The following is a 17,726-nucleotide window of genomic DNA, read 5'->3' as shown; positions in this document are numbered from 1 at the left end:
ATGTTATTCACATATAGTAAAGAAAAAATTGCGATTAATTTTCGAATCACCTGCGATGCTGCAAATTAAGATTTATCTTTTTTTCTACTTGTTGCACATTTGACGAAAATTTCAAAACTTTTAGAATTTTGTTTATTTTTTTACGTATACCTGCAACCTGCAATGTTCTTATTTACTGGGCTACATGTTTTGTCCCAATAAAAAAAAAAATTTTCATATAATGGATTTCGTTTTTTATAAAAATGTCCCAATTATCTAGTGGCGGAGTCGAATGTACTTCCAAGAAAGCAGGGGGCAGGCCATAATCATTCATTATATTCCTTGTTGAAAATAACATAAAACATACATAATAATAATCTAGTTTTTATCATCCCACAACCAAATCGTTAAATAAGAGAAGATATAAGCGCTTTTTATAAGATATAAGCAAAGGAATGTAATCACTAGGACTTACTTACCCTTTTGGAGTTAGTTCTGCCTCGATCATCTGTACCAAAACTGCAAGCTATTGTAATCGGTTCCACAATCAACACTAATACTTTTTATGTCCCCTTAGACATAAAGACGCAAAATATTCTCATATTTTCATCATTTTCAAAATTAAACTCCCGGTAACACCTGCGCAGCACAAACATTGATTGACGTATTTCTCCCCAGGCCAGTACCAACCGAAATTCGCTCTGATTGAATTAATTCGAATAACATTTTTTCTCTTAAATTAGAGTGGATTCTACGTTTACAAATCAAAATAATTTAAAACACCAAAACCACACTTTTTTCAGATGCGTAAAGCCACCCCCAACTCTAACAATTTTGTTTTTAGTAACTTCATGGCTCCACAGTTGGCAATAGTCTGATTTTGTTTTTGTGCTGTATTTGACAGATTTACTTTATTTTATAAAAACCCACATCTGTATTTAATTTCTCATTCTAAAAAGCATTTGTTAGGTGAGTAACGACTCAAAATCGGCTAAATTTTTTGTGTTTCAAAAACTCCACTTGTAAGTTTCCGCTTTCCGGTAATTAAGCAACTACGTCTCTGCCATTATTTTTAGAATAAAAATGGATGAAAAGGAAATAAAACCAGTCAAGACGAGTAAGGGTCCGTCAGATGGGGCGAAGTCCGAAGACCGCGCAAAGAGATTCAAAGCCAGTGATTCTGGTTTGGGGCGATCTGAGGAGTCTAGTTCTTCGAGCAACACAGATCAAGAGACAGCTAGTACAAGCACTGACAACCAGGCAGGAGGGGGCGATTCTGATAAAGTGATTCCTGCAGTAACGTTTCATTCGCCGCCGAATGCGAGAAATCGGAATTATATGAGTACGCCACATGCAGATTATGATAGGTAAATGTGAAATGTCTGGAGGCACTTAAACTAATTAATTTGCAGAGATGATCCAATGGGGGATGAAGACCATGGAGAGGAGCCCATGGCGGAAAATGAAGAAGATGATAATGATTGGGAAGACTATGATGAGAATGAGGATGATGATGAGGTTGAGGGCAGTAGTGAAGATACACATTTATACTCTGATAGTAGTGAAGATTCAACTATAATTTTTGATACTGATGACACGGATATCTCTGATCATCCGTTGTTCAAAAAAGAGAATCCAAAACACTGGTGGTTTGCTCTAAACGAAATTGATAAGAGACAATTAGGTTACAGTTCTAAATTACAAGGGCGCGAATTGTTCCAACGTCGCTGCTACGGTTCTCTGCACTGTGTCAAACGTTTAGAGTTAATGTATAAACTAGAAGAACATGCCGGTTGTGTAAATAGTCTAAATTTTCACCCAGATGGGTCCTTGCTAGCGAGTGGGGCAGATGACCTAAAAGTGGTCATCTGGGATTGGAAAGTAGGTAGGGTTTTAATGAAATACAAGACGAAACATAGAGGAAACGTCTTTCAAAGCAAGTTTTTACCGCTCTCTGGGGATATCCATATTGCTTCTTGCGCCAGAGATGGACAGGTAAGATGGCCGCCGCTTTTGAGGTCATGCTTATGAATTTTTTTAAAGGTACGACTCGCACAGCTGTCGCGAGAGGAAGGTGTTCGCAATGCGAGACTCCTGGGGACTCATAAAGGACCCTGTCACAAACTAATTGTGCTTCCTGAGCAGCCCCAAATCATACTCAGTGCTGGAGAAGACGGCGCTGTTCTCAACCACGACGTCAGGGGGCCCAAAAGCACGAAGTGGGTACCAACTTAGGGGTGCACCCACGGAATAAAAACGTGCTTTCTGTTACAGAATCGTGACTGTGAAAGAAGATTCAAAACCAATTGCCCTCTACAGCATACACGGCCACCCTCTAAGATCAAATGAATTCTGTGTCAGCGGTAGAGACGCGATCGTCCGAATCTACGACCAAAGAAAAAGTAGTAAACCTACAGCCACGTATACACCATTCGTCAAGGTTAAACCCACCCCTCACCCTCGTTATAAAAAACTAACTTTCTCACTTGCAGGGCAAAGGAAAACCCAACAAAAACTATCACGTTACGTGTGCAGTGTACAATCATAACGGCTCCGAAATCCTGGCGTCGTACAGCGACGCCGACGTCTACCTCTTCGATGTTAAAGACACAGAACCTGGAAAGTTCATCCACCAATATCAAGGCCACAGAAACATGGCCACTATTAAAGGAGTTAATTTCTTTGGACCAAAGTCGGAATTTGTCGTAAGCGGCTCAGATTGTGGCCACATTTATTTCTGGGAGAGAAACACTGAAGCGTTGGTTCAGTGGCTGCTTGCGGATGATAACGGAGTTGTAAGTAACGGCTGTGTCCTCTGAGGTTCACTTCGAACGTTTTTTACTCAGGTCAACTGCTTGGAACCCCACCCACAGCTACCGTTCATCTGCACCAGCGGACTGGATTGGGACGTGAAGGTTTGGGTGCCGTCCTGCGAAGAAGAACCCACGATGACAGGGTTGAAAACCACTGTAAAGAACAATCTGAAAACTAAACTGAGCAATACTGATTCGTCGGAAATCAATGAAAGCCAAATGCTGTGGATGTTGTGGCGACATCTGAGGAACACAAGTAGATTAAGAGTAAGAGGTGAAAACAGACTGAGGGGTTTCTATCGTTTTTTTTCTAGGTGACCAATATGCTTAGTGTTAGAGACTTCTTACAACCCAATTCAGATTCTAATTCTTCAGCTTCCGACAGTGTGAGTAATTCTGATGGCTCTGAGGATGATATCGACATAGCACCAAATTGCAACACGTCATAAGCAACGAAAAATCAACATTGTTTTCTAGCTTGTTTATTAAGTTATAGTTACGGTACTTTACCAATTTTTAATTAATATTGAATAAAATGTACATGTGAAATGTTAACTCAAATATTAACATTTTCATAAATATGTGATTTAGTTTTATGAATTCGTTTATTTGAACTAGAAAATAAATTTGTATAATATATGTAATTAAAACTTTAGAAAATTCCAATTACTTGCGCTAAACCTGCGTAAATTGTTAGCGTAAAAGCACCCACTATTACTGTGACCACTGCTTTAACAAAAAGTCCAACCCAAGGGCCAGCCAACAAGAACTTCAACAACAAATCAAGCAGCAGCGGCTTGTATGAAGAAAAAACAAGAAGAGCAGTGACCACTGGCTTGAAGTTATTTTTCAAGTCATGTCTTGACCACAACCAGATCAAAGTCGCTGTGGCTACGTGCTGCACCAGAGAAATATTCGATTCAAGACACTTCTGGATGTACTTCCAGTCGAATTCAGCGCCGCGGGCTCCAACCCAAAGCAATAGGGCTCTGGAGAGGATCACCTCAGCAGTGGCCCAACCTATTCCTGCTGTCAACACTTTACTGTGGCCCTTTCCAGGGATTCCGGCCAGCACTACATAGAGGCCTACCAAGTCCGCCAAGTCTACTGTAGATTTCAAAAATTCCTGCACAAAACTGTTTAGATTTGAAGAGGAGAAGTTAGCAACATACCCCTAAAATATCGCTGCCTAGGTCTGAAACGTTGTCGGGGAAAAACGTCGCTAATATTAACATTTTAGCGAGTTGTGTGAACATGTAAATGCAGCCCGCTTGGATACATTTCCAAAAGGCGCCGTACTCCGACCTAAAATGAAAGAGTTACTTTTAATTTATAAAATTAACTTAACTCACAGTCCTGAATATTTGTACGTGAGGTAGTAAGGAACGTAGATCAAAGCCACGCAGTTACCAAAGTGGTACAAAGTCATTTCTGTTAATTAATTCCAAGAGTGATTCCAAATTCACACTTTGAGGTTAGAAAAAATGACTTTGACGTTTGACGTTTAAACTCGACGCGAGCGCTGTCAGTTTGTTAGTGATTTTTTTTTTCTGCCAAACGTCACAAGAACGTCAACTCAAGGTTTGTATTTATAAACTAATTAATCTGTGAATATCCGACGAATTAATTCATCAAGAAGAAACACAAACAGAACGAAAATGAATACTAACAAGTTTCGTCAAATGGAAGACGAAATGAATCGGTAAACTCCCAACTCTTCTGATGACATAACCTCATTTTTTTGTGTTTTAGTTTCGAGGCGGAAATTTCGGGTCAGACTCTAATGAATTCGTCTTTTTCAAACTCTTATGGCATGTCAGGGTTTGGAAACCTCCCTCCGCCGCCCACACCACCCCTTCTAATACCCCACCAGGTTAAAATAAAGAAACCAGCTTATGATGTGTATTCGCAGCCTGCAGTAGCACAACAAGCTGTCGTCTCCGCGAAACCTACTCTTTATTCCGCCCCTAAACAACCAACGACAACGTCCGAAAGTCCTACTGTAACGAAAACAAACGTAGACTTTATGGCTTTACAATCAGAAGTGGAGAAGAAACTCAAGAAACTAAAGAATGACAAAATGAGCGCAGAACTGGCGATCTCTCAAGGTACTACTTATCGAGTATGGAATAATTCTAAGTTATTAGTTTCAGGTAAAGCCAGCAGCGCCCTGCAGTCCTTTGGCTACGACGACTACAGGCGCAAAGGTAACAAAAATAGGAAATTAATGCGTAGCGCTGGAGGGCAAATGTGGGAAGACATGTCTTTATCAGACTGGCCTGACGACGACTTTCGAATTTTTTGCGGGGATTTGGGCAATGATGTCACCGACGAGCTACTCACAAGAACTTTTAACAAATATCCGTCTTTCAATCGCGCGAAGGTAATTAGGGATAAACGCACCAGCAAGAGCAAGGGATATGGATTCATCAGCTTCAAGGACCCTGCAGACTTCACGAAGGCGATGAAGGAGATGAATGGTAAGCAAAGTTGCGTGGTATTTCTAAAAAGTCGTCATTTTTTTAAATAAGAAAAATAATGTTATGAGCTATTTGCTAATTCTTGCGTAATTGGGCTTTTTCTCACATTTTCGCTATTCAAGACACAGTTGTATGGACATTCTTCAGGACAAAATAATGCACGCAGGAAGGGAAACGCATATCCTGAAAAACTTCCAGGAATTTAATAATTCGCTGCGTTGAATTCCCGATAACTATTTGTTTATTACGAATTCGACGTATTCAGACGTGAAATCAGTTTTTTATTTTATAGTCACGATAATAGTTTCTTTAGTTTATCACAAGAAAAAACGTGTTGTGCATTTCATCATAACTTGGAACAAAAAATCTAATTTAAACTTCAGTGATTAACGCCGAGGAACTTTACGTAACAAACTCAGATTGAATTAAAACTAATAATTTAATTAATTATTTGATTGATTTGTCCTACTATGGAAGCTATACAATGAGTTTGAGATTTCTTGGGGTCGTTCAGATCCTGTTTGTTATGTCGTCAAGAATTTGACCTTTTAGTAATGAAACTCTGGTTTTCCAATTCGATGGATTTTATTATTCAGGTGGATACAAAATAACGAAAAGTTATTTCAAGAGACAAAATAACGTTTAAGCTTCTATTTTTATAGTCTAATGTTGTGTCTTTAATATTTACCTTCACGTTTTAAATGTCTTGTATATCAAGATTCTATCTTAGACGTGTGCGAGTTTTGCTCATGATGTAATCGAAAGAAAAAACCCCAGTATGTCATTAGTTTTATTACCTTTCAATCCATTAATTGATCATCACACGTAGAAAATAAATAAATTAATAAAAACTAAACTTCTAAGATCACGATTCAGTCGAATAAAGCTGTCATCACCATTACGTAAAATCTACTTTTTCCCCAACGGCCCCCATCCGTAGGAGAGAAACAGCTGCGGAATAACCGAATGCGGTGTCCTGTTCAAAGTCTTCTGCCTCATCGAAGTCCTCACTTGGGGCAAGCTTTTGCGTTGATTCTTCGACGCCGGTTGTGGCCGGAAGTTGGTTCCAGTCGCTGGAGGTTTCGACGGGGAATATGTCGGATTCATGTATAAGACGCTGAAAGGCATGCCACCAGCACCCCATCCACGCGAGATGAAGATGTCTTTTTTCATTTCACGGTTGGACACTTTCTTGGGGGGGTTGTAGGGAGCGCACAAACACAACTGACACAGACAGACGACGAGGAGGATGTCCAATAATGCGTTGGAGTTATACATTGCCTGAAAAAAAAAGAGTTAAGGAGAGTTTGAAGCAGCGTCTCTTCTTACTGTGATTCTAATACTAGAAGCGGTTTCTAATAAAATGAATTGAGCGCCGCCAGTTCCCACATTTATATGGTAAAAAATAATGTGAACACAGCCACGCTAGATGGCAATCTGGTGGACCATACACGTGAATTCAGAGTGAAAAATATAACTCTGCATTATCGTAGGAATTATTTTTAGAAATGTTGCTTCAAAATAGAATCGTTATTGCATTTTTGTGTTATTGTCCGAAACTTTTCCTCGTTTCGTTTTTATCAAAACAGTGCAATTCGAGGTCTGTTTATTGTATTGATAGAGAAACAAATTTAAGTCGAAAACAATACTAAATTTTACTACACTTGATAGCGACTGGATGGAATTAAGGCACAGTTTATCGAACTTAATTTTGATTTTGCATTAATTTGAGAGATAGCTAAAATTTGACCTTTAAATGTTAAAGTGTGAATTTGGGTTATAGGTCGTGCAACGCAAGTCAAATATTACTTTAATTAATTTGTAAATGTTAACAAACTTCAACAACGCAGTTTTGTAAACACTTTCTGTACTCATAATGAAAGAGAAATTGGTTTTTCTAAGTACAAATAAGCGCCACGAAAATTGTTCATAATTAACATATCGGAAACAGGTTTTAAAGGTCCTGAAAGGATTTAATTTTTTTAAATATTTTGAATGTACAGAGTGACTGAATTATTTATCTAGTCGGCTGGTACAAGGTGTTAATAAATATTTCTAACATCAAGGGTGGCAGTGCAATTCCTGTCAAGCATTATTTTACCGCTTTGATTTTGGTTTTCAAGCTTCAAACCACAACTAAAACAGATTTTTTTAACACCAACTTTGCTACACGATTAAGGTTAACTACAAATTAAAATTAAACCCACATTAGTAATAAGGGCCAAATTTCTTTGACATTTCATAGCCACCCTTGATGCTAGAAACATTTATCAACACATTGTACAGTCAGCAGCAAAAGAAAAGAGCTCATGGGCGGTATGGCTCATAACTCTCAGCGACTAACTCATTTCGAAGCTTTGTTGTTGAAGACCTCAGATTTTTTGTTGTCGAACGTGAATCTTTAGCTCGGATTTCGAATCTGCGTAAAATGAGCCCCAATAACGCTAGTTTGCTTCAAAAATGAGCGAGAAATCGACCGAAGAAGGTTCACATATCACATACAGGATGTCAGAAAATGGCGCCCCACCTTGAAAGGGGATAATTGGTGGACCCCCAAAAAAATGTTAATAAGGTAACAAATCATTGTACAAAAATTGTTAATTTTGGCATTAAATTTTTACTCTTCAATCCATCATATCTCGAAAAATTGAAAACATGGATTTTTTCTAACATTTTTCCGATGGTTATGGATTGTCCGATGATACAGTATTACGGTGGTGCGCGAGTTTTCGGACACCTGTAGTTTTAATCGTTTTTTTTTTTTTCGAAAAAATACATTTTTTACTTCCGGAATATCTAAAAACGAATTCTTAACAAACAAAATGCGAGAAAAACGATGAATCAACGATATTTTCGAATTTTCGACCCTTCAAAAATTTGGCCCTCTGGCGACTACACAAAATTTTAATCGGGCATAACTCAGTTATTTGTTCATGTATGGAAAAAATTAAGAGAGTTTCGGATTCAGCGTGAGATTCTGCGTTAAATGAGTCTCAATAACATAAGTTTGCTTCACTAATAAACGCGACATAGATCAATAAACTGTTTTTAAGAGGTCTTTTTGGGGTGATTTTCAAGAAACTTTTTCGGGGCGAAAATGACGTTATGCACCTTATTGGGTCGTTAGCTGAAAGAGCAGCTTGAGATTTAATAACAGGCTAAATCTCAGATCGGTAGGTCAAATAGTTTATGAGTGGCGGTGTAAAAACGAAAAATTGAAAAAAAATCATCGATTGAGCAGGATTTTTTTTGCGAAAAATCACCGTCGAATTTTTCATATTTGAGAACGAATTCTAAAGGAAAAATGCGCGAGGAAAACGATGACGCAGAACGTTTCTCTCCATCTGTCATAGTTTCGAAGATATTGAATATTAAAAATTTCAGAACTGAAAATTCATCATCTGAAACTTTAATTAGCCATAACTCAGTTATTAATTTGTTGTCATACATGAATTTTAAGCCTGAATGTGGAATCTGCCTAAAATAAGCCTGAATAACGCAAGTTTGCTTCAAAAATGAGCGAGAAATCGACCGAAGAAGGTTCACATATCACATACAGGATGTCGGAAAATGGCGCCCCACCTTGAAAGGGGATAATTGGGTGGATCCCCAAAAAATTGTTAAAAAAATGTTACACTTTCTGTTTTAGCAATAGGACCAAAATTAAATTAGGCAAATGGCAACATTACTGAATTGTTCCCCCAATAATTTAAATTTCCAATATTTGAAGCCATAATGTTGTGTATTGTTGGCGTTACTTAGGTTGGCTCCTGAACGAGTAATGTAACTATGGTTTCATGTGAACGATTGACAGTTTTCAGCCATTTTTTACAAGATTTTTCAATTTTTTTTGCACCATGCCTTTGCGCAAAATGTCCTTTATATAGGTAACAAATTCATTTGAACTTGAAATCATTGTACAAAAATTGTTAATTTTGGCATTAAACTTTTACTCTTCAATCCATCATATCCCGAAAAATTGAAAACATGGATTTTTTTAACATTTTCCGGTGATCTATGGCATTGTCCGATGATACAGTATCACGGTGGTGCGCGACTTTCTGGACACCTGTGTTTTAATCATGAAATTATTTTTTTTGAAAAAATCAAATTTTTTTTCCCGAAAAATCTAAGAACGAATTCTTAACAAACAAAATGCGAGAAAAACGATGAAGCAACGATATTTTCGAATTTTCGGCCTTCAAAAATTTGGCTCTCTGGCGACTACACAAAATTTTAATCGGGCATAACTCAGTTATTTGTTCATGTATGGAAAAAATTAAGAGAGTTTCGGATTCAGCGTGAGATTCTGCGTTAAATGAGTCTCAATAATTTAAGTTTGCTTCACAAATAAACGCGACGTTTGGGGTGATTTTCAAGGAACTTTTTTGGGGCAAAAACGACGTTATATATCTTAGAGGTATCCATCAGCCTAAAGCTTGAGATCCATCAACTGGCCAAATTGTTTTCGAGTAGCAGTCAAAAAAGAAAAATTACAAAATTTTCATCGATTGAGTCGAATTTTTTCTTGAGACCATCGAACTTTGCTTATTTGAGCGAATTCTAAAGGAAAAATGCGCGAGGAAAACGATGACTCAGACCGTTTATCTCTATCTGACGTAGTTCCGAAGACATTGAGTATTAAAAATTTCAGAACTGAAAATTCATTATTCGAAACTTTAATTAGCCATAACTCAGTTATTAATTTGTTGTCATTAATTTTCTCCAATCAAGAAAAACAACAAAATCGTGAGATTTCAGCAATTAAAAGTGTGAATGTTATCAAACTTGCTAATCATCCATCTTGATTGCTAAAGTTGTCGTTCATGAATCTACGGCTGTGTAAAAAAATTGTGCCCATTTACAAGTGAAGGAAGGTGGGTAAAACAACGTTAAAACGAAACAAATATTACTAATTAATTCAACAACAAAATTTTTGAATTTCTTCGTCCATTCAAATTGGTTTATGAGGGTGCAGATTATCGACACCACCTGCTGCGAATTTACTACACCTCATTTCTTTTGCTGCTGATTACCTTGCAAACGTGTCTCTAAACTTTTGCCGTTTAAACACCATGTAATCCACAAAATTTATGAAGGAGATAAACAAACTCAAAGTCATGTTGGAGTAAAATTTTAGTTTTGTTTAGTTTTGGAAAAACAATAATAATAGTCAATAGTAACAAACCCCAGATTCGATCATTTTTTGAAAATAAATCAAATGACAAATGTCAAAGCCCTGTCATTTTTTCTCGACTACTCTAAATAAAAATATTGTGGATCATACGTTTACAAAGTAACAGTTAACTAGATAAATAATTCAGTAGATTATAAAAGTTTGCAAAATTCAAAGAATTGAATGAACGTTATTATACGTATTTTAATACATTCAAAAATGACTAAATATAAAATAATTGGAATTGCGGTCACACACTGTATTCATAAAAGCTCTTTAGTTACCTAGCTACAAATCCAGCCATATTTTATTCATATATTTGTCCATTGTCTGTCACATAACCACTTACCAAACATCAATATGCGCTACTTTAATTCAATTTCCCAATAATTGCGGAATTAAATAAAACATGACGTAAAGTGAACATAATACGAAGCCCACGTAACTAAAATGTTTCCGTCCCTCCAAAAAACATTAATCAAAGACGTATTTTTGTATAGTGCTGAGTGGCGAATTCTTCCGTATTATCAGTATTATGTGAAATACGAAATTGTTTTTGTTGTAACTTAAATTGTGATCTTTTTATTGGATTTTGGACGATGAACAAAAACAGTGAAATTTTCCTTGAAGATATTAAAACTTATCAGTGGTCAATGTGACCTGAATTTTTCGATTCACGGGCCAACACCTACCTCTGATGATAGTGAAATATTTTTAGAAATTATTTGAGATGGGGTTGGTCATGTTCTAATTTTAAGTCGAAGCACGCAAAGTTGCCATGTTTGGAATGAATTTGTACGAGTTGATGATAATTCGATTAAATAAATAAAAAAACGTACTACGGAATGTTGTTGCCACATTATCAACATGAGGCGACAGTTTATGACTATTTCAAAATTGGTTTTAATCGGCTCGGCACCTATAAATTCTAGAATGAAAACAAATTGCCATTCCAAAAATCTGACGTAGATTTGATAAGACTCGATCAGAGATCACCTTTTTTCCTTGAAGCTCGAGTTCTCGGTTATCCCCGATTTTTTCGTCATTTTGTCGCAGACGTCCGCTTCTAAAAATAACAATTGTCTTTATCGGTCGTTGTGTAAAGTCATAAAATGACCCATTTTTCTCGTAAACAAATTTACGGAATCTAATCCAGCTTCCGTTGTTTACGAAATTAGAAGCGAGATTGCTTTGGAGTTTACCGTTGGAAGACGACCGCGATTCGATTAATTTTCTTAACTATTAACAAAGTATTGTTTTTTGAACGTCTTTGTTTACGCGCTTTCTAAAAATAACGCGATATCTTCGAGACGAACAGTCATAAGGCTAATATTAGCTATTTTTGAGTTCAAAGGACATGTCAGGAGGTTGTGGTTTAATGTTTTTGTTGTCGTCGACGTTATGCAATTATTGACGCCTGAAAATTCCCTTGGCGGGATTTTTCACGGCACTCATTACAGCAAGTTTACGACTTGAGAACGAAATTAATTAATGAAGCGTTTCGCATCTACCTTCATCATGGAACAAATTATTAAAAATTTATAATGAAGCAATAAAGGAGATTAAGCGGCGCCTTCGCCAATTCTCCGCCCCCAAAAATTCGCGAAGCTAATATTAATATTCCAGGAAACGTAGAGTTTACACTTAATTTTCAAGTCGTTTAAAATGCGTGTACATGTCGGGTAATTGAATTTGACTCCCAACAAGTCGTATCAAAATGTATTTTGCTTATTTTTTACGGGGAAACTCTTTCGTGACATTGAACGGAGGAATTTTTCTGCGACGGAACAAACAAGTTTCTTTTGCCGAAAATAATTGAAGTTTATAAAAAAGGTGTATTTGGAAAAAAACTTTTATTAGACGAGTTCTGGCGGGCTTGTTTTTGTCTGTTTATAATCTTAAGACCAATTTAATTGTTGAATCAATAAAAGGCGGACAAATTGCAGAAGTCAACAGTTTTTTGTGGGGGTGAAGTGGGCAATCATTTTACAGTTTTTCAGATTTAGAGCCCCCTTATATTCTAGTATTGTCGCCTGTTAGATTTAGACTTTAGAAGAGGCGTTTTAATTCATTAATTAGAGAATAGCAAAAAATTCAATTGATCGCTCAGTAAATCGTCTCTAGACCACAGACCCCAATTAAAAGTCGATAATAATTTTAAACATTTCTTTGCGGCGTAAATTTTTTATTACTAATTACGACATAAGAAGGGTTTCTTCTCAACTTTTCGTCGACTTTCCTTTTGAAGCTTTTGGTTGTTTAATAAGATTAATTAACTTTTCAAAGAAACAGCAAAACACCCAAAGCGAATAAAAAATCTTCAAATTTAATAAAGATTACTTATAGGCGAATTGAATATTTTGAGACGAAGTTAACAAATTGAAAAGCAATTTGGAATTCCACACCATAAAAACTGCATGCCCATGAGTCGCTTGTAAATTAAAATTGTGAACATCCAGATGATGCAAACTCACCTGTTGCGTGAGGTAGCAGAGCAGCCACGTCCCGGCACATTTGAGGGTAACGAAGGAAATGACGCTGGGCGTCCCAACGCCCGACTGCTAACAAGTGGCGCATCTCTCACTCCCTTAATAAAACATCCAACGAACTCCGATCTTTTCACACAAACGAAATTTTCGATTAAAAAAAAAAAGAAATTTAAATCTCAAAGTCGCCTTTTTTAATGACATTTCTGTTTCCAGGACGCTACGTGGGAAGCAGACCAATAAAATTAAGAAAAAGTACTTGGAGGAACCGATGTATCGACATCGTGAAGAAAAAGGAGAAGGAAAAAGCCGCTCTTATTAGCATGCTAACGTCAGGATCCGGAAGATAATCTGATTTTCAAGAGTGTATTTATTCTTTTTCTGTAAGTGTATAAATTAAATAAAGTTCGTTTTAAGTAGGCGCTTGTTCTTCCATCGCGTCGCCTTTCTCTGTTACTGGGGATGGTAAGTGTTGCTCTTCTTCGGCTTCAGCTTTACCGAGCTCTGCCTCTTCGAAACGCTCCAAATACCCGATTATATCTAAGATACTTTGTTGGGAATCCACGATTGGTATATCGAGAGGCTCGGGGGGTAAAAGGTCTTCTTTGTAGGGAGTTAGGGACCGAGCGCGCCATAATGGAACGATTCCTCGGGGATTACCGCGATACTCTGGACCTAAAACAAAACAAAAACTGTAAAAAAGTTGTGATTTGTCCTCGTCTCTTTTGCTCCATTTTAATTTTCTACTCGTGTTGTAAACACTGGTCAACAAATTTTGAAAAGCCATTACAAAATGGAATTGCCTCATGATTCTAAATCCGAAGCCCGTTTTGCTTTATCAGGTCAGGACTCGGAGATATTTTCTTGAGTGCCCCGCGTTCATTTTCGTTTCTTTCAGTCTTGCTTAACTTGCAAAATCATGAAACCCTCTTTAAGCAAACTAACAACTCTTCATCATCAAGAAATTTTCTAAAACGTAATATTCTGGGCTGCGTTAACTTTAAAGTCATTTTAAAACTAAATGTGTGTCTAGAAATTAGGATTTATTGACCAACGGCATTGATTTTTTTGATGAAATCCCAATTTTGTGAAAAACTCAATTTTTTTTGTCCTATAACTTCTAAACTATAAAACAACAATGCGTTTGTCCAAAACTCAATCTTTTCAATGATGCATTTCAATAAAAAATTGATGTAATAATTCTTGAATTATATGGAAAATTTCTAATTAAAATCACTAAAAACAGCGTTTTTTTGGGACATAAGATCAAAATTGGTGTTCTTTGCGAATTCAAGCCAGAAAACGGCGAAAATCGGCGAGAAATCGTAGTTTTGTATCGAAATAAGCGGATTTCTCTAAGAAGTTTGATGATTTCGTGCAGATTTCTGCTATTTTCTTGCATTTCAGCCGTTGAATCTTGATAAAAATTGGTAGTTTTGTAGATTTCGAGCTCTTCTTTGCGAATTCAAGCCAGAAAACGGCGAAAATCAGCGAGAAATCGTAGTTTTGCATCGAAATAAGCGGATTTTTCTAAGAATTTTGATGATTTCGTGCAGATTTTTACCGTTTTCTTGCAATTCAGCCGTTGAATCTTGATAAAAATTGGCGGTTTTGTAGATTTCGAGCTCTTCTTTGCGAATTCAAGCCAAAAAAACGGCGAAAATCAGCGATAAATCGTCGTTTTGCATCGAAATAATCGGATTTCTCTTAGAAGTTTGATGATTTCGTGCAGATTTCTGCTGTTTTGTTGCAATTCAGCTGTTGAATCTTGGTAGAAATTGATAGTTTTGTAGATTTCGAGCTCTTCTTTCCGAATTCAAGCCAAAAAATGGCGATAATCAGCGAGAAATCGTCGTTTTGCATCGAAATTAGCGGATTTTTCCAAGAATTTTGATGATTTCGCGCAGATTTCTGCCGTTTTCTTGCAATTCAGCCGTTGAATCTTGATAAAAATTGGTGGTTTTGTAGATTTCGAGCTCTTCTTTGCGAATTCAAGCCAGAAAACGGCGAAAATCAGCGAGAAATCGTAGTTTTGCATCGAAAAAAGCGGATTTTTCTAAGAATTTTGATGATTTCTGCCGTTTTCTTGCAATTCAGCCGTTGAATCTTGATAAAAATTGGCGGTTTTGTAGATGATTTCGAGCTCTTCTTTGCGAATTCAAGCCAAAAAACGGCGAAAATCAGCGATAAATCGTCGTTTTGCATCGAAATAATCGGATTTCTCTTAGAAGTTTGATGATTTCGTGCAGATTTCTGCTGTTTTGTTGCAATTCAGCTGTTGAATCTTGGTAGAAATTGGCAGTTTTGTAGATTTCGAGCTCTTCTTTGCGAATTCAAGCCAAAAAAACGGCGAAAATCAGCGAGAAATCGTCGTTTTGCATCGAAATTAGCGGTTTTTTCCTAGAATTTTGATGATTTCGCGCAGATTTCTGCTGTTTTCTTGCAATTCGGCCGTACAATTTTCGCAAAAATTAATGGTTTTGTAGATTTCAAGCTCTTCTTTGCGAATTCAAGTCAGAAAACGGGGAAAATCAGCGAGAAATCGTCGTTTTTCAAAAATTTCATGGAAAGTACTTACCCGATCGATGGGTTTTATAGGTCATTAGAAAAGTTATTAAATTAGCTTTCTAAAACACATTCGAGCAATTTCATAACTTTCCAGGTTTTAAAAAAAAAAGTAAAGAAAAAAAATGGTACGGTAGAACCTCAAATAGTAGATTTTGTTATACGGCAGAAAAGTGGTACTTTTTGTCGAGCAATTAAATTGCAGTAGCAAGGCGAAGCGTAGCGTAGCCGAGCGTATGCAAAATTGCGAGACAACAAAGCCACTTTTCGGCCAAATAACAAATACTACTTTTTCTCCAAACGTTAAATTCCACGACCGACAATGAGTGAACGCACATTGAACTAAAAACATGGATGTAAGTGTAAGTCTTAAATAGTAGCCGTCAAAAAAAAGTACTTTTTAGGCGACTTAAACTGAAAATGGAATTTTTAGGCCTCAAAAGCGGCCTAAAAGTAAGTCTTTTCAGGCCGCAAACATTATTGGCCGATCTATGGTGGCGCCATCTATCCATAGTTTTGCATATTACATCAAGATATCGACATTACCCCCAATTTTATAATTATTTGAGTAAAATCAAATCGATAAACTGCTGTAAAGTGCAACAAAGGCGTGTTGAATTATTGAAAATGAACATGTCTAGCAGTGCTGCTGCAACAACATCAAAAAGCACATCAAACCTAATTCATACAAATTGTGAAGCTACACATGCCGAAACTGCACATGTAAATAAAGAAAATATGAACTTTTCTGATGGATTCATATTATTCAGTTGTTATAAATGATTAAATCAATAAATAACAAATAAAAATTAAAAAACTTGTAAATTTAATGAAGTCGCCTAAAAAATCTTGTGTCAAAATAGTATATTAAAACACCGAGTTTCATAAGACAAATTTTTAGGCACGAATCCAAGCCGCGAGTTTTATAATGAATGAGTGCCTAAATGGCCTTATGAACGAGGTTTTTATATTATTTTTCCTAGTTTGTTTTTGTAACAGAGCTATTTTCGCTATTTTCGCATTCGTTTTCAGTGCTAGAATATCCATGTCGATACGAAATGTTACAATAGCTTTGTTTCCATAGCAACTTGGGAATGTTTAATATACAAATTAGGAAAAGTGCCATTCTGGCCTCGGCTATCGTCATTAAAAAATGGCTCGGCCTTGGCCTTGGCACACAAATAACTATTGTACGGTAGAACAAATAATTTTTCAAAAAAATCTCTGAACCGAACCTGAATATTTTTTTCAAAATTAGTTGCCTAGTTAATTTCCTTACTATCCAAGTGCGTGTCTCCCACCTGCAGCCCCTCGGCCCCCACATAATCAAACGCCGGATTTCTCAGATTCACGTAAAATCCGTGCTGCATGTATTTGTTTTCAAAAACAAAGCACCCCGTTCCTTTCGGCAAATTTTTCTCGAACTTCCCGTGGTATTTATAGCATCCATAATCCAGAATCCCCGGTCCCTCCATTCTCCCATCCTTCCAATTCCCTAATAAGCCAAATTAAATCTCACATCTTTAGTTAAAAGCCTATTACCTGTATGAATGACATTTACCGATTTATACGTATAAGTGCCAAATCCGTGTCGAAATCCTTTGTACCAACCACCCTCATAAGTGTCACCGTTGGCGTAATAATAAACCCCTTTGCCGTGTTTCAAGTCGCGTTTCCACTCCCCGATGTATTTAGTTCCGTCGGGGTAAATAAAACTTCCAGTTCCGTATTTCACCCCTGGGAGCCATTAAAGAGGGTGTTAATTACAAAAGTATTCGTACCGTTTCTCCAGTCGCCGTTGTAACGCGCCCCGTTTTTGAAAACGTAGAGACCTTTCCCTTGGCGTTTACCCTGGCGATAGAAACCTTCGAAAATATCACCATTGGGGAGAAGAGCCCTTCCGAAACCGTGGCGGTCCAAATTCTCATCTCTTCCTCCTTCGTATTTCTACAAAACAGTGGTTTTATTTTGTACGAGTTGTAGGACTGAAGTACTCCGTAAGGGTACGGCTCAGGCCCTTCTCCTCCTTCCGGTGCAGCAGCGCTCTCCTCTTCGTCAGTTGACATTTCAGTGACTTTCGAAAGCTTGATCGTTTTTATCAGATTTATTTTTACGGAGGCGAGACGCGACACTTGTTCGTTCTCGTGTTAAAAGCTAATTAAAGAACAAAAAGGAAAACTGTTACCTTTGTTAATTTAATTAAATACGAGTCTAAGAAGGTGTAGGT

General features: G+C 37.0%; 5 protein-coding genes across 8 annotated transcripts; 2 read left to right on the top strand and 3 right to left on the bottom strand.

Annotated features, from left to right (window-relative positions):
* The first annotated feature begins 836 nt into the window (after nt 1–836).
* On the top strand, nt 837–3,458 carry LOC148169455 (DDB1- and CUL4-associated factor 8). 2 transcript variants are annotated; one of them, XM_088042777.1, is made up of 8 exons: nt 837–948; nt 1,056–1,346; nt 1,392–1,974; nt 2,023–2,198; nt 2,254–2,419; nt 2,472–2,774; nt 2,826–3,059; nt 3,107–3,458. In XM_088042777.1, exons 2-8 carry the CDS (start codon nt 1,063–1,065, stop codon nt 3,239–3,241), a joined length of 1,881 nt encoding a protein of 626 aa, XP_087898903.1. In that variant the 5' UTR covers nt 837–948; nt 1,056–1,062; the 3' UTR covers nt 3,242–3,458. The 2 variants fall into 2 exon arrangements, with proteins under 2 accessions (XP_087898903.1, XP_087898902.1); XM_088042776.1 differs by having other exon boundaries at nt 837–1,001.
* On the bottom strand, nt 3,259–4,345 carry LOC148169454 (BOS complex subunit TMEM147). The gene is made up of 3 exons (XM_088042782.1): nt 4,145–4,345; nt 3,965–4,097; nt 3,259–3,918 (listed from the first exon to the last, which is right to left on the bottom strand). Exons 1-3 carry the CDS (start codon nt 4,219–4,221, stop codon nt 3,445–3,447), a joined length of 684 nt encoding a protein of 227 aa, XP_087898908.1. The 5' UTR covers nt 4,222–4,345; the 3' UTR covers nt 3,259–3,444.
* LOC148169452 (uncharacterized) lies at nt 4,299–13,353 on the top strand. Of its 2 annotated transcripts, none has more exons than XM_088042779.1 (4): nt 4,299–4,494; nt 4,545–4,900; nt 4,946–5,272; nt 13,151–13,353. In XM_088042779.1, the coding sequence occupies exons 1-4, from the start codon at nt 4,451–4,453 to the stop codon at nt 13,282–13,284; spliced, it is 861 nt and encodes a 286-aa protein (XP_087898905.1). In that variant the 5' UTR covers nt 4,299–4,450; the 3' UTR covers nt 13,285–13,353. The 2 variants fall into 2 exon arrangements, with proteins under 2 accessions (XP_087898905.1, XP_087898904.1); XM_088042778.1 differs by having other exon boundaries at nt 4,940–5,272.
* Nucleotides 6,050–13,024, bottom strand: LOC148169453 (uncharacterized). 2 transcript variants are annotated; one of them, XM_088042784.1, is made up of 2 exons: nt 12,923–13,024; nt 6,050–6,553 (listed from the first exon to the last, which is right to left on the bottom strand). In XM_088042784.1, exon 2 carries the CDS (start codon nt 6,548–6,550, stop codon nt 6,182–6,184), a length of 369 nt encoding a protein of 122 aa, XP_087898910.1. In that variant the 5' UTR covers nt 6,551–6,553; nt 12,923–13,024; the 3' UTR covers nt 6,050–6,181. The 2 variants fall into 2 exon arrangements, with proteins under 2 accessions (XP_087898910.1, XP_087898909.1); XM_088042783.1 differs by lacking the exon at nt 12,923–13,024 and adding an exon at nt 6,602–6,772.
* Rsph1 (Radial spoke head protein 1) lies at nt 13,340–17,565 on the bottom strand. Its single transcript, XM_088042780.1, has 5 exons — nt 17,494–17,565; nt 17,281–17,446; nt 17,042–17,236; nt 16,779–16,994; nt 13,340–13,609 (listed from the first exon to the last, which is right to left on the bottom strand). The coding sequence occupies exons 1-5, from the start codon at nt 17,563–17,565 to the stop codon at nt 13,347–13,349; spliced, it is 912 nt and encodes a 303-aa protein (XP_087898906.1). The 3' UTR covers nt 13,340–13,346.
* Between the last annotated feature and the right edge of the window lie 161 nt (nt 17,566–17,726).

This window comes from Gnatocerus cornutus, chromosome 8, assembly GCF_029298725.1.
Source record: "Gnatocerus cornutus isolate USDA-ARS CGAHR chromosome 8, icGnaCorn1.1, whole genome shotgun sequence".
Taxonomy (NCBI): Eukaryota; Metazoa; Arthropoda; class Insecta; order Coleoptera; family Tenebrionidae; genus Gnatocerus; species Gnatocerus cornutus.
This window is presented reverse-complemented; position numbering and strand designations above follow the sequence as displayed.

What these genes read in the sequence shown, in the direction of transcription:
- Rsph1 (XM_088042780.1), bottom strand. Translation starts at nt 17,565, where the DNA reads ATGTCAACTGACGAAGAGGAGAGCGCTGCTGCACCGGAAGGAGGAGAA. An exon ending in CTGAGCCGTACCCTTACGGA is followed by an intron (nt 17,447 to 17,493) that starts GTACTTCAGTCC and finishes ACTGTTTTGTAG; the next exon opens with AAATACGAAGGAGGAAGAGA. An exon ending in CAACGGCGACTGGAGAAACG is followed by an intron (nt 17,237 to 17,280) that starts GTACGAATACTT and finishes AATGGCTCCCAG; the next exon opens with GGGTGAAATACGGAACTGGA.
- LOC148169453 (XM_088042784.1), bottom strand. Translation starts at nt 6,550, where the DNA reads ATGTATAACTCCAACGCATTATTGGACATCCTCCTCGTCGTCTGTCTG.
- LOC148169454 (XM_088042782.1), bottom strand. Translation starts at nt 4,221, where the DNA reads ATGACTTTGTACCACTTTGGTAACTGCGTGGCTTTGATCTACGTTCCT. An exon ending in ACGTACAAATATTCAGGACT is followed by an intron (nt 4,098 to 4,144) that starts GTGAGTTAAGTT and finishes CTTTCATTTTAG; the next exon opens with GTCGGAGTACGGCGCCTTTT. An exon ending in TAGGCAGCGATATTTTAGGG is followed by an intron (nt 3,919 to 3,964) that starts GTATGTTGCTAA and finishes AGTTTTGTGCAG; the next exon opens with GAATTTTTGAAATCTACAGT.
- LOC148169455 (XM_088042777.1), top strand. Translation starts at nt 1,063, where the DNA reads ATGGATGAAAAGGAAATAAAACCAGTCAAGACGAGTAAGGGTCCGTCA. An exon ending in CCACATGCAGATTATGATAG is followed by an intron (nt 1,347 to 1,391) that starts GTAAATGTGAAA and finishes ATTAATTTGCAG; the next exon opens with AGATGATCCAATGGGGGATG. An exon ending in GGAACACAAGTAGATTAAGA is followed by an intron (nt 3,060 to 3,106) that starts GTAAGAGGTGAA and finishes TTTTTTTTCTAG; the next exon opens with GTGACCAATATGCTTAGTGT.
- LOC148169452 (XM_088042778.1), top strand. Translation starts at nt 4,451, where the DNA reads ATGAATACTAACAAGTTTCGTCAAATGGAAGACGAAATGAATCG. An exon ending in ATGGAAGACGAAATGAATCG is followed by an intron (nt 4,495 to 4,544) that starts GTAAACTCCCAA and finishes TTTGTGTTTTAG; the next exon opens with TTTCGAGGCGGAAATTTCGG. An exon ending in AGAACTGGCGATCTCTCAAG is followed by an intron (nt 4,901 to 4,939) that starts GTACTACTTATC and finishes CTAAGTTATTAG; the next exon opens with TTTCAGGTAAAGCCAGCAGC.